Below are 21,271 nucleotides of genomic sequence, written 5' to 3'. Positions count from 1 at the left end.
GGGATATGGGATACTCGGTTCCGGGCAGTGTCTCTGTTAAGGTGAACTCTTAACCAGAGATCACTAGTTGCCTACTGCCTGGCCTAATTGGTGTGGATCAAGTGCATGCTTGAAAAATTAGATCAGACACAGTCGGATATTCATCTTTCCTTGACAAAAGTCGGCCCGGGCTCTGCTTTATTTCAACTGATGCATGTCCTGATATAACCTTGGAAAGGGGCATGTCCAGATGTGTTCATTGGTCAGTGGGTTGAACAATGTGTTAGTCCATGAGCTGATTGGTAGGCATCATCATAGGCGGGTCTATGACGTCATTGGATGGATCCATGGACATGCTGATGGGAGGGTCTGTGATGTCATTGGTGGCCATCTTAGGGGCCCTTTGCACACTACGACATCGTAGTGTGTAAAGCATTTTTGATATGATTAACGAGCACAAAAGCGTCGTAATTGTATCATTGTTGTAGCGTCGGTCATTTCCATGAATTGGGAAAGACCGATGTTACGATGTTGTTCCTCACTCCTGCGGCAGCACACATCGCTGTGTGTGTGAAGCCGCAGGAGCGAGGAACATCTCCTACCTGCCTCCCGGCTGGCAATGCGGAAGGAAGGAGGTGGGCGGGATGTTTACGTCCCGCTCATCTCCGCCCCTCCGCTTCTATTGGCCGCCTGACGTGTGACGTCGCTATGACGCCGCACGACCCGCCCCCTTAGGAAGGAGGCGGGTCGCCGGCCAGAGCGACGTCGCAGGGCAGGTAAGTGCATGTGAAGCTGCCGTAGCGATAATATTCGCTACGGCAGCTATCACCATGATATCGCAGCTGCGACGGGGGCGGGGACTATCGCGTTCGGCATCGCAGCATCGGCTTGCGATGTCGTAGTGTGCAAAGGGCCCCTTAGTTATATCTGAAAACTTGGCTTATGTATAGAGAATCGATTTAATTGAACACACTTCTCACAATCCTCTGCATACAGAGGTTAATTATTTGATCTAATGGCTCTCCTCAACATCTCTATTGGGAATGTCACGATGGTGGCCATTACCCGGTTCCGTGTCCTGGGCCCTTTTTGTAATGGGGATATTTACAGGGGATTGTTGAATAGAGTTTATTTGTGACGTGACTTGCAGTGTTGCGGCTAAATGTGGGGAGCTGCCGCTGTAGAATATCTTCACTGGGGCTGATGGCATTAACAGCTAGTATGGTAGACCCTCCGCAAGTAGGGTATTGCCCCAGTGGGTGTAAGGTGCGGTGGGCGTCAGAAGAAGGAGTCCAGACAGGTATTCAGTGCAACTGGTTTACTCACTTGGATGTTAACTGGTTGCCCGAGGCTGGCTGGTTTCGCCTCCGGGTCCCCTTCGTCCCAGTGCCAGTCTTGTTCTCTGGTACCTTCCTCCCCTGCACCTGTCTCTGGTAAGTGGGTTCCCGTGGTATGGAACACTGGGGGTCCCCGGTTTGTGGTTTGTCCACATCTGTCCGCCTGATGGTAGCGTGAACCCTGTAGGGTTGGAGTCTCTGGTCCTGTCCCCGGTTCTCCCTTTGCTACTGAGTCTTCGGATTCTTTAGGGTCAGCAGGGTCCTTGATGGTCCCCATTGCTGTGCAGGTGTTCACAGGTCGGCTTGAAGCTCTTTCCTATCCTAGGGTCCTGTACCCCTTCGGTGCGTAGTTCCGGGAGTACTCCACCAGCAACCACCTCTCCTGGGTACTAGGTCACCGTCAACCCGAGTCAGAATGTTAATCAGTCACCTCTTCACACTCCTGCTGTCAACTCTTGTCTGACTACTCTCCACAGTCTGCCCCTCCCATCTGGTCAACTAGTGGATTGGAGTGGCTCCACCTCTAGGCGGCCATCCATGGGTCCCACCCTAGCTAAGTACCATTGTATGGGGGATTTGTTGGGGAAAAGTGGGATTACCTGGGTTTTTGGTGGTATCAGCACTGGGGTTCTGGGTCCATAAGGGGGTAGGCCTTGCATCCTGGTGGGATGCAGAACATTGTAGCACCCTGATGGTCTCAGGGGCGCTACAGATACACTCCCTGACTGCTCTCCAGTCTCCTCATTATTACGCATCAGATCCTCCTCCATCAGTGACACACTCCCTATCTGCTGTCCAGTCTCCTCATTATTACATATCAGATCCTCCTCCATCGGTGACACACTCCCTGACTGCTCTCCAGTCTCCTCATTATTACACATTAGATCCTCCTCCATCGGTGACACACTCCCTGACTGCTCTCCAGTCTCCTCATTATTACACATTAGATCCTCCTCCATCGGTGACACACTCCCTGTCTGCTCTCCAGTCTCCTCATTATTACACATCAGATCCTCCTCCATCGGTGACACACTCCCTGTCTGCTCTCCAGTCTCCTCACTATTACACATCAGGTCCTCCTCCAACGGTGACACACTCCCTGTCTGCTCTCCAGTCTCCTCATTATTACACATCAGATCCTCCTCCATCGGTGACACACTCCCTGACTGCTCTCCAGTCTCCTCATTATTACACATTAGATCCTCCTCCATCGGTGACACACTCCCTGACTGCTCTCCAGTCTCCTCATTATTACACATTAGATCCTCCTCCATCGGTGACACACTCCCTGTCTGCTCTCCAGTCTCCTCACTATTACACATCAGGTCCTCCTCTATCGGTGACACACTCCCTGTCTGCTCTCCAGTCTCCTCATTATTACACATCAGGTCATCCTCCATTGGTGTCACACTCCCTGTCTGCTCTCCAGTCTCCTCATTATTACACATCAGGTCCTCCTCCATCGGTGACACACTCCCTGTCTGCTCTCCAGTCTCCTCATTATCACACATCAGATCCTCCTCCGGTGACACACTCCCTGACTGCTCTCCAGTCTCCTCATTATCACACATCAGGTCCCCCTCCATCGGTGACACACTCACTGAATGCTCTCCAGTCTCCTCATTATCACACATCAGGTCCTTCTCCATCGGTGACACACTCACTGAATACTCTTCAGTTTCCTCATTATCTCACATCAGGTCCTCCTCCATCGGTGTCATACTCCCTGTCTGCTCTCCAGTCTCCTCATTATTACACATCAGGTCCTCCTCCATTGGTGTCACACTCCCTGTCTGCTCTCCAGTCTCCTCATTATTACACATCAGGTCCTCCTCCATCGGTGACACACTCCCTGTCTGCTCTCCAGTCTCCTCATTATCACACATCAGATCCTCCTCCGGTGAAACACTCCCTGTCTGCTCTCCAGTCTCCTCATTATCACACATCAGATCCTCCTCCGGTGACACACTCCCTGTCTGCTCTCCAGTCTCCTCATTATTACACATCAGGTCCTCCTCCAGCGGGGACACACTCCCTGTCTGCTCTCCAGTCTCCTCATTATCACACATCAGATCCTCCTCCGGTGACACACTCCCTGTCTGCTCTCCAGTCTCCTCATTATTACACATCAGGTCCTCCTCCATCGGTGACACACTCCCTGTCTGCTCTCCAGTCTCCTCATTATTACACATCAGGTCCTCCTCCGGTGACACACTCCCTGTCTGCTCTCCAGTCTCCTCATTATTACATATCAGATCCTCCTCCATCGGGGACACACTCCCTGTCTGCTCTCCAGTCTCCTCATTATCACACATCAGATCCTCCTCCGGTGACACACTCCCTGACTGCTCTCCAGTCTCCTCATTCTCACACATCAGGTCCTCCTCCATCGGTGACACATTCTCTGTCTTCTTATTTCCAGACATTGATTTGCGCCATCAGTTGGATAATCTTTCTGCAAGTCACCTGGAGCAGAGCAGAAGTCTGACTCAGAGGCTTCAGAGGAAGGAGAAGGACCTGGAGGCCGCAGAGGACAGTCTGGAGAGAGGGCGGCTGGAGAAGGAAGCGTTAGCTTCAGGCATCAAAGACTTGAACAAATCTTTCCTGGAGTATCAGAAGACGGCCAGGAATTCTACAGAAACAGTTGAGCAACGTCTGAAGGAGGTGATGTCCCAGAAGGAAGAGCAGGAGAAAGGTACCTGACATTCCCAGCACACGTCACACAAGGTCTTACACCCCAGTCACATGGAGCACAGCGGATACAGTGTATGTGACCGGAGTGTATGGCCCACCTAACAATGTACAGTACATTTATAAGTATTGTAAGATTGCACCCCGCATTCTGGGGGTGTCACTCGCTCGCAGCAGTGCGAGGAAGCTTAGGCGACACAGGTACACAGTCTCTTTATAAAAATTCCGACAGTTTATATAAAACCCTCCATGCATAAACTGCTCTAATACATAAACAATCCACGTACCGTGGCCTCCAGTCCATTTACAGGTCCATAGTGGTAGTATGGGCGCTTTCTCCACACTGGCTCCTGCCAGCAGAGGCTCGTCCCTGCAGACACAGTGCTCTCCGTCCGGGCTGCAGTCCATTTACAGGTCCATAGTGGTAGTACGGCCGCTTTATCCACACTGGCTCCTGCCAACAGAGGCTCGTCCCTGCAGAAACAGTGCTCTCCGTCCGGGCTGCAGTCCATTTACAGGTCCATAGTGGTAGTACGGCCGCTTTATCCACACTGGCTCCTGCCAACAGAGGCTCGTCCCTGCAGAAACAGTGCTCTCCGGCCGGGCTGCAGTCCACTTACAGGTCCATAGTGGTAGTATGGCCGCTTTCTCCACACAGGCTCCTGCCAGCAGAGGCTCGTCCCTGCAGACACAGTGCTCTCCGGCTGAGCTGCAGCCTCTCCCCAGTCTCAGGAAGACATTTCCAAAAGCCTTTCCAGTCTTTTCCCAGACTGAGACCTCCAGCACATTAAGGCTATGTGCGCACGTTGCATACAGTTCACTGCAGAAATTTCTGCAGCGATCTGAAGAGCACATGTGCGCTTTAAATCGCTGCAGAAATGTCCGTAGTGAAGCCGATTCCATGTGCTCTGCCTGCAGCTCCTCCCATAGACAGAGCAGGAGCTGCCGGCAAAGCGCAGGAAAGAAGTGACATGTCACTTCTTTTTACGCAGCGCTCTAAAACGCCACGTGCGCACGGCCCCTGCACAATCTCCATAGACTGTGCAGGGGACGCAGGACGCATGCAGTTATGCTGCGCTACAAAGCGCAGCGTAACTGCATGTATTTACGCAACGTGCGCACATAGCCTAACACCATGAGCAGCGCACTCTCAGGCTCTGAAAGTCTAAAGCACCTCAAACAAGCTGCTCTAGACTCTGCAGACTCCTGTCTGTCTCTCAGCCATGTGCCTAACAACAGTTTCCATTTTACTTACTTGAGACACACCCATGGGTGGGGTACGTAGGTGGCCAGACCCACCCATCTCTTCAGCTGCCTGCAAGTGTGCCGCCCTCGTGCCAGCAGCCTGTGCTGCTCAGATCCGGATCTAGGGTACGGATTGAGGGGTTCTCCGGACCCGGGGGTCGCGCGGACACTCTGAATAAAGGGGGGAAGTATTTATATGGGATTGGTTGTAAAATGTCTGTGACGCCACCCACGGTGTGTGGTGAGATGCAGCACCACCGCTGTCGTTGCGGGGCTCCCGGGGACATTGGGCTGGCAGCTGGATGTTAACCCCTCCGTGGGTAGGGATGGATGTCCCGGGGGCCCAGTGTCTCTATGCTGAGGATAGTGATTGCAGAGGCCGGAGCACCCGGCCAGGCCGGGGATGTTACTCACGGTCGAATAAAGCACACAAGTCTTATGGTAAATCAAGGTGATGGTGGCCGGCTGCCACAGACGAGTGTATCTGATCCCACACCCGGGCTGGTAGTCAAAGTCTCTCTCCTCTTCACTCAGTGTGTTGTAGGTAGGACTTCCCGGTTTGAAACATGGGAGTCCGCTCCCGGTCCTTTGGTTGGGAGCCGTGCCCGTCTAACGCTGACCATTGGGATTTACGGGCTCTGGCGGTGGCCCTATCCCTCTCTGTGGGTGGTTGTCTACTTTTCGGGGCTTAGGTTGCGACAGGACCTAAAATCCTGCCCTCAGTTGGTTAATTAGCTAGGCCTTCGGTGCCGGTCCTGGCTTCAGGGTCCAAGTACCCCCTCTGTGCACACGGTTTCAGGGTCGGTTCTCCGGTGTCGGTACCGGCGAGCTCCAACACTGTCCCAGCCCACCTCCCCGGCAGCCGTCTTCCCATCTCCTGCAGATTCTGGCCACCATCTGCCACCTAGCCAAGGTGTCAGGGCTCCGACCCTGGCACCTGTCAGCTTGGCACCTCCACTCCCACTTGAACTTAATCTCAATCTTATCTGACTGTTTTTCTACCCCGGGTTCTCTAGACCCCTAGGTGGGCGTTTCCAAACTGCCTGGTCCCGCCCACTGGTGTGTCTGTCCTTCCCTGGGGGGTCACTAAGGTTTCAGGTCGGCTGATTTAACCCTTTGTGGGAAAGGTGTTATGCGGGGGCCTATGTGTACATCTACCTGGCTTTCCAGGGCGTTACATTCCCCCTTGGTTGAATACAGACCGTCCACGGGCTGTCCGACCACCACCATTTATTTTTAACCGGAACTGGAAAAGAGAAGAAAGCATAAATGCAAGTATAATAACAGTAAACAATTTCTTCCCTTACGGGAGGCACAGATCTTAAATGTTGCACATATAAACGTAACGGGACGGACCGGGCCACCTTCATGTTGCTCCCACCCAAACAACATGTTCCCTGGTGCCACCGCTAAACACTGGTGCACACCCAAGTCCAGGAACGGGTCCGGATGACGCCCACACGGGCCGGGTAAAAAGTTCCTTACCCGGCAGTCCTTGTCACGGGTTCCCAAGTCCGGGGAACCCCGGCCTGGAGGTTAGTCACCGGTTTTGGTAGTGACTGGGCCTCGGCCGACTCTACCGCAGGCTCTTCCTCCAATCAGCCTCTCCAGTGGTTGCCGTGAACAGGAAAGGTAGCCGGGAATTATTTATAAGGCCCAAATGTTTTTGGGTTGCCTTTCCAGTCTAAAGCCATGGTTCATGAAACTGCAAACGGTAACGGGTTCAACTTTAACTGGGGTAGCCGGGAACCGCTACCTTAACAAACTTTAGTTAATCAGGTGAAGTATTCAGTTAATTGGAATGTATTCTCTAGAGATGAGCGAACCGGTCGCGGTTTGGCTCGAGCTTCGTTCGTCAAACGGCGGTCTAGTTCGAGTTCGGTTCGGTGAACCGGTTCGGCGAACCACTCGAACCCATAGAAAACAATGGGAGGCAATCGCAAACATATCAAAAACACCTAGAAAACAGCCTCAAAGGTGTCCAAAAGGTGAAAAACAACTCACAAGACAACACAAACACATGGGAAAGTGACAAGAACAAATTTTCATGCGAAAACAAAACAGCGTGACGAGGAAAAAGAGGAGGAGACACAGATGTTGGCATGGCATGCCCTTCTAAAATCATGTAAAACCCAGCAAGGGGACTCCAAGCAGACTCTCCCTGTTTCCAAAAATTTGGCCACACAGACACCCCTTCAGTGGTAGCACTTGTGTCCCAGTTGTACACTTCACAGGTAGATTTGCATCAAGCACATTCAAAAATACGCCATCCTTAACCGTCCCCAGGATGACACCGGGGTAGGTAGCAAAGTCTTTGCTAAACCATGACTTGTTCATCTTGGCTCCTTTTTAAAAACACAGGAAGCAAAAGTTACTCCAAGCAGAGTCTCCCTTTTTTCCAAAAATTGGGCCACACACACACCCACCCCTTCAGTGGCAGCACTTGTGCCCTAGTTGCAAACAGGATGTTTTGATTTGCATCAAGCACATTCCAAATCCACAAGCATTTACTCTCCCCAGGATGACACAGGGGTAGTAAATTCCTTCTGGATCCATGACTTGTTCATTTTGATGAACGTCAGTCTGTCCACATTGTCACTGGACAGACGCGTGCGCTTATCTGTCAGCACACACCCAGCAGCACTGAAGACACGTTCTGAGACAACGCTGGCAGCTGGACACGACAAGATCTCCAAGGCATAAGTGGAGAGCTCAGGCCATTTTTCAAGATTTGAAGCCCAAAATTAGCAAGGCTCCATTTGCAAAGTCATGGCATCGATGTTCATTTGGAGATACTCCTGTATCATCCTCTCCAGCCGTTGACTATGTGTCAGACTTGTTGTCTCTGGTGGCCTTGCAAAGGATGGTCTAAAAAAATTATGAAAAGATTCAATAAAATTGCTGTTACCAGCACCAGATACGGTGCTGCTGGTACGGGTAGACTGTTGAAGATGACGAGACCGTCCCATGTTTGTGAAGTTACAACTGGGAGATTCACTCCCTGCACCTGCACGGTTGTTTGGTGGAAAAGCCGAGCTAAGATCGAGTAACAGCTTCTCCTGATACTCCTGCATACGTGCGTCCCTTTCTATGGCTGGAATTATGTCACAAAATTTGGACTTGTACCGGGGATCTAATAGTGTGGCAAGCCAGTAGTCATCATCACTTCTAATTTTGACAATACGAGGGTCATGTTGGAGGTAGTGCAGCAAGAAGGTGCTCGTGTGTCTTGCGCAGCCATGCGGACCAAGTCCACGCTGCGTTTGTGGCATAGAGGTGCTAACTGTTCTTTCTTCCTCTGACATCTCCCCCCAACCTCTTTCAACTGAAATTTGACCAAGGTCTCCCTCATCCGCTGAGTCTTCCACGTCCATGGACAGTTCTTCCTCCATTTCTTCATGTTCTCCTGCACCTTCCTCAACATTTTGCCTGCTACCATGCGCCCTTGTTGATTCCTGTCCCCCATGGTCCCATGCGTGCCGCGTTGGTGATGATGAACGTCTGGACCTTGGTGATGTTGTTGTGTCTTGCGCATATGAATCCTCCTGTACTTCCTCTCCTTCCTGTTGTCCCACCCCCTGACTCCGAATAGTGTTTAGCATGTGCTCCAGCATGTAAATGACTGGAATTGTCATGCTGATAATGGCATTGTCAGCGCTAAACATATTCGCCGCTATGTTGAAACTGTGCAGAAGGGTGCATAGGTCCTTGATCTGAGACCACTCCATCAGGGTGATCTTCCCCACCTCTGCATCTCGTTGGCCCAGGCTATACGTCATGACGTATTGCACCAGGGCTCGGCGGTGCTGCCACAGTCGCTGTAACATGTGGAGAGTCGAATTCCAGCGTGTCGGCACATCGCATTTCAGGCGATGAACCGGCAGGCCAAAAGACTTCTGGAGCGATGCAAGTCGCTCAGCTGCCGTGGTTGAACGGCGGAAGTGAGCAGACAGTTTTCGTGCCCTGTGCAGAAGGCCATCTAGGTCGGGATAGTGTGTTAAAAATTGCTGGACAACAAGGTTCAACACGTGAGCCATACAAGGCACGTGTGTCACCTTGCCCAGGCGAAGGGCCGCACCCAGGTTTGCAGCATTGTCGCACACGGCCTTACCAGGCTGCAGGTTGAGTGGAGACAACCATTTACCAAACTCAGTCTCCAGAGCTGCCCACAACTCAGCCGCTATGTGACTCATATTTCCAAGACATTTCAAGATAAAGACCGCCTGATGCCATTGCGCTCTGATGCTAGCATAGTAATGAGGGGTGTGTGATTCCTTCTGCGCAGTTACAACGCTGGTGGCCTGACCAGGCAGGCTTGGGGCGGAGTTGGAGGACCCAGACGAGGTTGAGGAGGCAGAAGCAGTGGAGGAACTTGGACAGACAGAGGATTGACACACAAGTCATGGGGACGGCAAGACTTGTCCAGCAGACCCTTCACCATCTATCACCATAGTTACCCAGTGCCGAGTCAGCAACATGTAACGTCCCTGTCCATGCTTACTGGTCCAAGTATCGGTGGGGAAATGCACCCGTTCACACACAGAGTTTCTCAAGGAAGCGGTGATGTTGTGTGCGACATGCTGGTGTAGCACAGGCACACCTTTCTTAGAGAAGTAGTGGCGACTGGGCATCTGGTACTGGGGCACAGCGACAGACATAAGGTCTCTAAAATCCTGTGTGTCCACCAGGCGGAAAGCTAGCATTTCGGAAGCCAAGAGCTTACAGAGGGATAAAAGTCAACCTCTTATCTTTGTCATGGGTCACAGGAAATGGCCTTTTTTTTGTCCACATCTGAGGGACAGAGATCTGGCTGCTGTGTGTAGACGGTGGTGAGTAGGGTGTCCCTGGAAAAATGCAGGTTTGTGAGGAAAGTGCAGGCGTAGACATGATGTTGCCTTCATCCAACGTTGGTGCTATCGATGTCTGAGAGAGCTGTACACACACACTTGTTTCCCCTTCCAAACCAACTGATGACCTACCAAGCAAACTGCCTGTTGCGGTTACAGTGGTGGAAGTTGTGCGTGGAAAACCAGGTGTGACAGCTGTCCCCACAGTCCTAGAAGATGAAGAGCGCACGGATGCACTGGAAGGGGCAGGCGGTGGATGGTCGGCTCTGCTAGGCCGCATTGCAGCACGGTGAGCTTCCCACTGGGACATATGATATTTATTCTTGTGACGATTCATGGAAGAAGTTGTCAAACTGCTGAGGTTTTTGCCTCTACTAACAGATTCCCGACAAATTTTACAGATCACATGATTTGGGCGATCCTTTGCAAGGTCAAAAAAGGACCAGGCTAGGCAAGGCTTAGAGGACATGCGACCTGCTGAGCCACCCCGACTAGTGCTCAGAGGCAGAGTGGTGGCTGAGGATGCTGTTGTAGACGTGCTACCAGTACTCCTCCTCTGTCCAGGAAGGCGCAAGGTAACTTTGTCGTCAGTTGCATCCTCCTCCACTGCCTCTGTTGACCTCCTCGAGTGCCTGACTGTGGGTTGACAGTAGGTGGGATCTAGAACTTCCTCATCAAGCGTTGTGTTTGCACTCCCCTCACCCTCAGACCGAGCCTCTTCCTGCCCTGACCGAATATTTAAGTTGTCATCCCAATCTGGTATCTACATCTCATCGTCATCAGTATGTTCCTCATTGTCTATTACAACAGGTGTTACAGTTTGTGAATAAGGGTCAACATTATGCTCAGAAACTTGGTCATCACGGCCTGAATCTGAGTCACAAAGGTTCTGGGCATCACTGCAGACCATTTCCTGGTCTGTACTCACTGTAGCTTGGGAGCAGACCTCTGATTCCCAGGCTATAGTGTGACTGAACAGCTCTGCAGACTCAGCCATCTCTGTTCCACCATACTGTCCAGGGCGGGTGAAGACTTGAGAGCTGGGACAAAGCAAGTGCGATTGGGATGACAACTCAGAGGACTGGTGTTTTTTGGATGCGGTAGTTGAGGTGGAGGAGAGGGCACTTGTTGGACCACTTGAGATCCATTCAAGCATGTTCTTTTTTTGGGCATCATATACCTTTGTTCCAGTTGTTCGTGTCCGTAAAAAAGGGAGCACATCGGATTGTCCACGGAAAGTAGTAGACATCTTACTTTTGCTGGAAGATGGCCTATCTTCAGCAGATGTTAATGGAGCTTTGCCACCTTCCCCACGGACACAAACTTTTTTTCCTTTTCCAACACGCCTGTTCCCCTTCCCACCAGCATCTGTCATTTTGCCACTCATTTTGATTGCGACAAGATTGTCCACTTAAAATGTGGTAGTAAAAATTGAGAGGTGGTGTAGATTGCAGCAGTGGTCTAGCTTTATTGACACCAGAAGAAACAACATAGACTATCCCTGACAATGCAACTATGTCCCTTAAACTGGCAGCACAGTTTGCAATTATAATAGCTTAGTAAAAAGAAGCTTGAGGGTGCAATGCAGAGGTGCTGGAAATAGTTTGGCACCAGTGGGACACTAATGAAGTCCAACAGCCACTTTTAGGATGCCACTAAGTTTCCTCTGTGTTTGCAATTATAATGGCTTAGTAAAAATGAGCTTGAGTGTGCAATGCAGAGGTGCTGCAAATTGCTTGGCACCAGTGGGACACTAATGAAGTCCAACAACCACTTTTTGGATGCCACTAAGTTTCCTTAGTGTTTGCTATTATAATGGCTTAGTAACAATGAGCTTGAGGGTGGAATGCAGAAGTGCTGGAAATAGCTTGGCACCAGTGGGACACTAATGGAGTACAACAGACACTTTTTGGATGCCACTAACTGGCAGCACTCTTTTCAATTAAAATGGCTTTGCAAAAATGTGCAAAGGGGGAGAATGCAGAGGTGGTGGGACTTGCTTGGTACAAGTGGCACAATAATGGAGGACAGCAGCCACTCTTTGGATGGCACTAACTGGCAGCACTCTGCAATTAAAGTGGCTTTGCTAAAAAGGGCAGGTGGGTACAGTGGCCGGGTTCTGTGGGTCAGTGTAGAGGAAAGGAAGCCTCACTTTCTATCCCTCCTAATGGTGAAATGCAGCAAGGAAGTCCCTGAGCTTAGGTACACAGACGCTGTTATCTGTAGCTGTTAAAAACTGTTTCCACGGACCTGACTGTCACCTATGGCTCTGAGCCGAATGAAATGAGCCCTGAAAAGGGCTGAATTAAACTTCTGTCCCTAATCTGTAGAGCGCTGATCGGAGACAGGACAGGACTGACACTCAGACGCAGAAGAGATAATGGCATCCAGACGGGAAAATGGCCGTATTTATAATGCGAGGACATGTGACATGGACAGCCTATGACACATGCCCTTGCTTGTCTGGCAAAAAGTCCACTTAGCTGTGTGTGTGTCTGGGATTGGCTGACATGCTGGCGCGCCCCACTACACGCGCGCGCTTAGGAAAGGAAGAAAAGAAAAAAAAAATGGCGATCACCATTATCCCAGCAGCAGTGATCTGAATGCGCTGTTCCCGCACACTATACACTGAAATTTCATAATAGTGTGAGTCACAGAGTTACTTACACTATTACAGCGAAAATCCAGCTAGTAATTAGCTTGGCTTTTTGCTGATCGAGAACGGTTCTCGAACGTAACTTGAGCTAACGAACTTTTAGCAAAAAGCTCAAGTTCTAGTTCAATCTAGAACACCCCCCAAAATCACTCGAACCGCGAACTGGAGAACCACGAACTGCGCTCAACTCTAGTATTCACACACTATTTACACAACAAGCAGACACCACTCGCTAAACATGGGTTTCTCTGTACCTGAGTGGTGGGTGACCTAAGTTGGGGCGTGTGGACCTTCTGAGCCCTCTATTTTCATTTGGGACTGGTAGGGGAGAGTGAATTACGGGTTCCTCTTCCCTAGTGTCAGGTATAGCTGGTAGAGAAGGAAAAAAGGTGATCCAGCTCAACTGGGGCAAAGTCCGGCATGCAAGGATAACACTCTGGCAGTGCAAGGGTCCAATAGAAGAAAGAAAAATCCAGCTTCCGGAGTAGTAGTAAAACTGATGCAAAATTTTATTAAAGGACGTAAAAATTAATGTGATGACAAAAATAGGGAGCCCATATGCGGCGTAAGGCTACGCGTTTCGAACGCTGCCTGCGTTCTTTGTCAAGCCTGAGTGAACATGTCTTGCTCACAAGCATTTAAACTCACTCCTACCAATGGGAGGAGTGTGTTTAATCAGAAAGCACATGTGCCAGCATGGGGTAGATACAAAGCAACAATACAAAAATTCAACAATAAGTGAACAGATTTTTTTTTTTTTTTTTCATATATACAGAAAAGATTTTTGATATTAAAATTCCACATAAAAAAACTCTATCATTCGAAATGTACATGCGAACATTATCTACCAAGATTTAATAATGAAACATGACATCTCGTCTCAGATTAAGACCATTGGGTATTCTAGTTCCCAAATGAAATATCCAAAAAGCCTCCCGTGTGAGAACCTGATGTTGGATATCACCACCACGAGGAGAGATTTTAACTTTTTCTAAGCCAAAAACACGCAGAGAGTCAGTATTGCAATTGTGATGTGAAATAAAGTGTCTGGATGCCGATGAGAGATTTCTGGCTGGAATAACGGTGCCCTTAGAATTATAAATATCCCGGATATGTTCATTAAAACGCACCTTGAGTTTTCTCACTGTGCAACCAATATAAAGTAGGTTGCAGCTGGTGCACTTAATGCAATAAACCACATTGGTGGTATTACAATTAATGTACCTCGAAATGGAATATGTGGCAGTCTCACCAGTATTTGAAGATGAGCTACAAGGTAAAGAAATTCACATGTGCGGCAGTGTGAGGTGCCGCACCTAAAAAATCCCTTGTGTTCAAGCCAGGTGGAAACAGGTTTATTTTTTACAAAAAAACTAGGTGAAAGAATGTTGCCCAGTGAAGGTGCTTTTTTAGCAACCACATTGCAACCAGATTGCAGTATGGTTGCAAGAACAGGGTCTTCATTTAAAACGGGTAAATAACGTTTAATGATGTTTTTGATGTGATTAAATTGCGTGCTGTATTGTAAAGATAGCACTATTTTGTTATGCAATTTCATATTATTCTTATTGTTTTTACATTCAGAGTTTTTATTTGAAAAATCTATCAAATGATCACGTTTTTTATTTTCTACTATCTTGCGTGCTCTCTGAAGTGTCCAGGATGGATAACCCCTTGCACTTAATCTGGATTCAGCTGATCTGACTTCATTGTTATATGCAGAATGCTCACTGCAATTACGCAAAACCCTGGTGAATTCACCCACTGGTACAGCTTTGATTGTATGATTAGGATGACTACTCATAGCATGTAAAATTGTATTTCCAGCCGGTGGTTTACGATAAATACAAGTGGATATAATCTGGTTAGGCATGCCTGTGAAAGTCAAATCCAAAAAATTAATTTTATTATTGTCACAAAAATGGGTGAATTTTAGATTGAATTGATTATTGTTTAAATAATTCATGAACTCTGGAATTAATAAGATGGGACCATTCCAAATGAATAACTGGTCATCAATAAATCTACCGTACCAGTGGATGAATTTACAGTAAGGGTTATTAATATCATATAAGTATTTTTCCTCCCAATGAGCCATAACCAAATTCGCAATTGAAGGCGAAAATTTAGCACCCATAGAAACTCCGTGGTACTGTAAATAAAACTGTTTATTGAACACGAAAAAATTATGCTCCATCAAAAATTGCGCAACTTGTACGATATAATTTTGAAACGCTGAAGAATAGGAGCTATATTTATTCAAATGAAAAATCAAAGCTTGTATAGCTACAGATAAAGGAATGGTAGTGTACAGTGATATAACATCGCAACTAAGCCAACTAAAGCCTGTTTGCCAAATTTTATTGGAGAACTGATCAAGAATGTCTATACTATCTTTGATGTACCCTGGAGTTCTATGGGTTAAAGGCTGCAGTATTGAATCCAGCCATTCACTCATGTGTTCATTGGAAGAGCCGATACCTGAGACTTTTGGCCTCATTGGGGGAGGTGATATTCCCTTGTGTGTCTTGGGTAAAGCGTGCGGAGTCGGGGTAACAGGATGTTGTACAATGAGATAATCCCTTTGTTTCTCAGTAATATAATTCAAATGTACACCTTCATCAATCAATCGGACAATCAATGCAGAAAATTTCTCAGTGGGATCAAAATCCAATTTTTAGTATACAGTGGGGTCGTTGAGCATGGATTCAACCTGGGTACAATAAGCCAGTGAATCCATTACTTCAACAACCCCACCCTTATCTGACATGCTAATTACAATATCAGTCATTGTTTCAAGATCCTGCAGTGCTTTTCTTAATTTAAAAGACAAATTGTGCCTGGCAGGTAGAGTGTGAACACTGTCATGCAGCTTTTTTAAATCCTGTTCTATTAAATCCTGAAATCTATCCATGCATTCAACCCGTGAATTTATTGGATAAAATGCAGGGTTTTTTGGAAAAAAACTGGATAGCTTGATCAATGGAATTATCATCAGCAGTATTCACACTCAAATCCTCCAAGCACAACACTGCACGTTGTTCTGAAAAGTCATAAGAACGATAAGGGTTAATACTGACAGGATTATTCACATTAGAAAAATTTTCACCAACAGCATCATGAAAAAAATGTTTTTTAACAGTGAGAATTCTCATAAACCTGTTAATATCCAGTAATGTTGAAAATAGATTAATGTCCCGTGCAGGAACAAAGTTCATACCTCGTATGGCGATCTGGCGTGTCACATCGCTAACGAGATCGCTAGCGATGTCGCAGCATGTAAAGCACCCTTAATATCTCCTCTCCAGTCAGGACCAACTTCAGCTGCTGGAAGGACCTTTCCTGCTCTTCACCCCAAGTAAACGGGGACCAGGCACCTGGCCATTCTTGGTTTGTCCCACCAGGAGGTCTTGCATGGGAGCGGCCATCTTGGTATATCCCTTAATGAAGCGACGGTAATAGCCCACCATACCTAGGAACTGCCTCACTTCTTTGATCGTGGTAGACCTTGGAAAGTTCTGAATGGCCGTAACTTTCTCTGGATCCGGCGCTACGCCTTCAGCACTCACCACATGCCTGAGATACTGTACTTTAGTCTTCAGCAGATGGCACTTGGAGGGCTTCAATTTCATCCCGTATTTAGAGAGAGCCTCAAACACCTTGGCAAGGTGCTCCAGATGTGCTTCGTACGTCTTGGAATACACAATAATGTCGTCCAGATACAGCAGAACTGTCTCGAAATTGCGGTGTCCCAAGCAGCATTCCATCAGCCTCTGTAAGGTTCCTGGAGCATTACACAACCCAAAAGCCATGCTGTTGAACTCGCAGAGACCCATTGGGGTGGCAAAAGCAGTCTTCTCACAGTCTTCTTCCGCAACCGACACCTGACAGTAGCCACTAGTAAGGTCAAGGGTAGAGAAATAATGAGCGGTTTTCAGTGCAGCCAACGATTCTTCAATACGGGGGAGAGAATATGTATCCTTGTGTGTTATCTGGTTAATCTTCCGGTAATCCACACACATCCTCATGGTGCCGTCCTTCTTCTTTACCAGGACCAACGGGGCTGCCCAGGGACTACAACTATCACGGATGACCCCTTCTGACTGATTTAGGACTGGCTCACTGTCTGTCCTTCTGACTGACTGTCAAGATGTCCGTCTCTTGTCCAGTGCACTTGTACCGCCCACGTGCAAGCAGCCGGGCTGCTGCTGCTCAGATCCGGATCCGCGGTGGCTCGAGGGGTCTCCAGACCCGGGGGTTCCGCGGCCACTCGATTAAAAGAAGGGGGGAAGATATGTACAGGGGGCTTTTTTGAAAGTTCGTGACGCCACCCACGGTGCGTGGTAAGGTGAGGGACCACCGCTGCCGTTGGGGAGCTCGGTGACGATGGTGTGGCAGTCTGATGTTTAACCCCTTCGTGGATAGGGGGTTTGTGTCCCGGGGCCCGTTGATGATGGATGGTGTTTGGCTGTCGTTGGGGAATAGGAACAGGGGTTTCCAATGTACTCATTCAGTCCCAGAATAACCACACCGACAGCTTGTAAACCAGAATTCTGAGCACCACTGCAGCCCGCGGGGAGAACGCCTGGATCCATGCTCTTGGTGTTGCTATTGGTTTATGGCCCTGTCCCTGGCACCTTAGTCTTGGTTGGACCCGTTGGTATGAAACTCTCTGGGTCCCGCTCACCCGTATGGCTAACGGAGTGAGCTTGCTCTCAGGGTTCTTGCGTAGGATTTCTTTGGACTGTATTTGGGAAAGTCCTATCCCATCGGTGCGCTAGTACCCCGATTTTGGAGCAGGTTGGGGATGACACTCGAAGTCTTCACCCCCGTCGGTTAAATTACCGGAACGCATGAAGCTACTTTCCGGCCTGGGGTCCACGTACCCCATTGTGCCCTGGCCTTTGCCTGGTGATAGCTCAAGGCCGCCGGCTACCCTCCTCGGCAGTCCGTGCCCCTTGACACTGTCCCCTGCGACCAGGTTCCAGCTCCTACCAGGTCCAGACCAACGTCTGCCACCTAGTAACCAAGGAGCTCTTCTCCGTGACCTCTCCTCACGAGAGCCACTTCACCTCCTCTCTCCTTCACTCTCAACTCTCAACTGTCACTGTCCTCACTTTCTCCTCACCAACCCCCCATGTGGGCGCTCCTATTCCCTTCAGGCCCCCCCAATGGTTTGTCTGGTAGGTTCAAGTGGGAAGTGTTTCTAGGATTTTGATTGGCTAAGCTGTCAGCAACACCAAAGGACCAGGATCCGTAACCAAGGAGGATGGATACTGTGCAGAAGGGCAGATTGCACAATACCCTGTGACGACCTGATAGGCCAGGGCATCACACTGACTAGCCCCTCCTCCTCCCAGTTGTCTGAGTAGCGGATTGGATAAATCCCGACCAATAGGTGGCCATCCATCAGACCCGTCTCTAGCCGGTTACCCAGTCTGGGGAAATAGGACATGAATGTGTGTGTTTGAATGGTATTTACCGGCACTGGTCTTCCAGGAATCCGGGGTTAGCACCACACCTGTTACTGGATGCAATACCCTGTGGCACCTGACGCCTCAGGGGCGCCACACATTTGCTTCTGTTTTGCTTTGTTTTTTTGGGTGTGGTGTGATTTGTCTACCGTACATCTTTATTAATGTTACTTTTAGGCTGTGTGCACACGTTGCTTTTTTTCTTGCAGATTTTAATCAGTGCTGCAAGGAAACCGCATCCCAGCAATGTACAGTATATGAGGATCCTGACTTGCTGTGCACATGTTGCAGGATTTTTACCCTGCAGATTTTGTTGACAAAAAAAAGCAGAGTGTCGCTTGTTTCTGCATCTTTTCCTGCATTTCTATAATCCTCTGTGTAGCTCGATCACTGCAGTGGATTATACAATGTGTCCACCCATATCCTGTATACACTGCACCTATATACAGTGTCCACCCATATCCTGTATACACTGCACCTATATACAGTGTGTCCACCCATATCCTGTATACACCGCACCTATATATAGTGTGTCCACCCATATCCTGTATACACCGCACCTCTATACAGTGTGTCCACCCATATCCTGTATACACTGCACCTATATACAGTGTGTCCACCCATATCCTGTATACACCGCACCTATATACAGTGTGTCCACCCATATCCTGTATACACCGCACCTATATACAGCGTGTCCACCCATATCCTGTATACACTGCACCTATATACAGTGTGTCCACCCATATCCTGTATACACCGCACCTATATACAGTGTGTCCACCCATATCCTGTATACACCGCACCTATATACAGCGTGTCCACCCATATCCTGTATACACCGCACCTATATACAGTGTGTCCACCCATATCCTGTATACACCGCACCTATATACAGTGTGTCCCCCCATATCCTGTATACACCGCACCTATATACAGTGTGTCCCCCCATATCCTGTATACACCGCACCTATATACAGTGTGTCCCCCCATATCCTGTATACACCGCACCTATATACAGTGTGTCCACCCATATCCTGTATACACTGCACCTATATACAGCGTGTCCACCCATATCCTGTATACACCGCACCTCTATACAGTGTGTCCACCCATATCCTGGATACACCGCACCTATATACAGTGTGTCCACCCATATCCTGTATACACCGCACCTATATATAGTGTGTCCACCCATATCCTGTATACACCGCACCTCTATACAGTGTGTCCACCCATATCCTGTATACACTGCACCTATATACAGTGTGTCCACCCATATCCTGTATACACCGCACCTATATACAGTGTGTCCACCCATATCCTGTATACACCGCACCTCTATACAGTGTGTCCACCCATATCCTGTATACACTGCACCTATATACAGTGTGTCCACCCATATCCTGTATACACCGCACCTATATATAGTGTGTCCACCCATATCCTGTATACACCGCACCTATATACAGTGTGTCCGCCCATATCCTGTATACACCGCACCTATATACAGCGTGTCCACCCATATCCTGTATACACCGCACCTATATACAGTGTGTCCACCCATATCCTGTATACACCGCACCTTTATACAGTGTGTCCACCCATATCCTGTATACACCGCACCTCTATACAGCGTGTCCACCCATATCCTGTATACACCGCACCTATATACAGCGTGTCCACCCATATCCTGTATACACCGCACCTATATACAGTGTGTCCCCCCATATCCTGTATACACCGCACCTATATACAGTGTGTCCCCCCATATCCTGTATACACCGCACCTATATACAGTGTGTCCACCCATATCCTGTATACACTGCACCTATATACAGCGTGTCCACCCATATCCTGTATACACCGCACCTCTATACAGTGTGTCCACCCATATCCTGTATACACCGCACCTATATACAGTGTGTCCACCCATATCCTGTATACACCGCACCTATATATAGTGTGTCCACCCATATCCTGTATACACCGCACCTCTATACAGTGTGCTCACCCATATCCTGTATACACCGCACCTATATACAGTGTGTCCGCCCATATCCTGTATACACTGCACCTATATACAGCGTGTCCACCCATATCCTGTATACACCACACCTCTATACAGTGTGTCCACCCATAGCCTGTATACACTGCACCTATATACAGTGTGCCCACCCATATCCTGTATACACCGCACCTATATACAGTGTGTCCACCCATATCCTGTATACACCGCACCTATATACAGTGTGTCCACCCATATCCTGTATACACCGCACCTATATACAGCGTGTCCACCCATATCCTGTATACACCGCACCTATATACAGCGTGTCCACCCATATCCTGTATACACCGCACCTATATACAGTGTGTCCACCCATATCCTGTATACACTGCACCTATATACAGTGTGTCCACCCATATCCTGTATACACTGCACCTATATATAGTGTGTCCACCCATATCCTGTATACACCGCACCTATATACAGTGTGTCCACCCATATCCTGTATACACTGCACCTATATACAGCGTGTCCACCCATATCCTGTATACACCGCACCTCTATACAGTGTGTCCACCCATATCCTGTATACACCGCACCTATATATAGTGTGTCCACCCATATCCTGTATACACCGCACCTATATATAGTGTGTCCACCCATATCCTGTATACACCGCACCTATATACAGCGTGTCCACCCATATCCTGTATACACCGCACCTATATACAGTGTGTCCACCCATATCCTGTATACACCGCACCTATATATAGTGTGTCCACCTATATCCTGTATACACCGCACCTCTATACAGTGTGCTCACGCATATCCTGTATACACCGCACCTATATACAGTGTGTCCGCCCATATCCTGTATACACTGCACCTATATACAGCGTGTCCACCCATATCCTGTATACACCACACCTCTATACAGTGTGTCCACCCATAGCCTGTATACACTGCACCTATATACAGTGTGCCCACCCATATCCTGTATACACCGCACCTATATACAGTGTGTCCACCCA

At 48.7% G+C, this 21,271-nt stretch overlaps 1 protein-coding gene across 1 annotated transcript in view; it reads left to right on the top strand.

Annotated features, from left to right (window-relative positions):
- Positions 1 to 21,271, top strand: part of LOC142302946 (uncharacterized) — a 101,946-nt gene that overhangs the window by 53,093 nt on the left and 27,582 nt on the right. Inside the window, exon 4 of the mRNA XM_075344052.1 lies at positions 3,739 to 4,011. Within this exon, the coding sequence (XP_075200167.1) occupies positions 3,739 to 4,011 (273 nt within the window). The remainder of the gene's footprint in view (positions 1 to 3,738; positions 4,012 to 21,271) is intronic.

Source organism: Anomaloglossus baeobatrachus, chromosome 1, assembly GCF_048569485.1.
Source record: "Anomaloglossus baeobatrachus isolate aAnoBae1 chromosome 1, aAnoBae1.hap1, whole genome shotgun sequence".
Lineage (NCBI taxonomy): Eukaryota > Metazoa > Chordata > Amphibia > Anura > Aromobatidae > Anomaloglossus > Anomaloglossus baeobatrachus.
The sequence above is the reverse complement of the archived record's forward strand: the minus strand, read 5'-3'. Positions and strand labels throughout refer to the sequence as shown.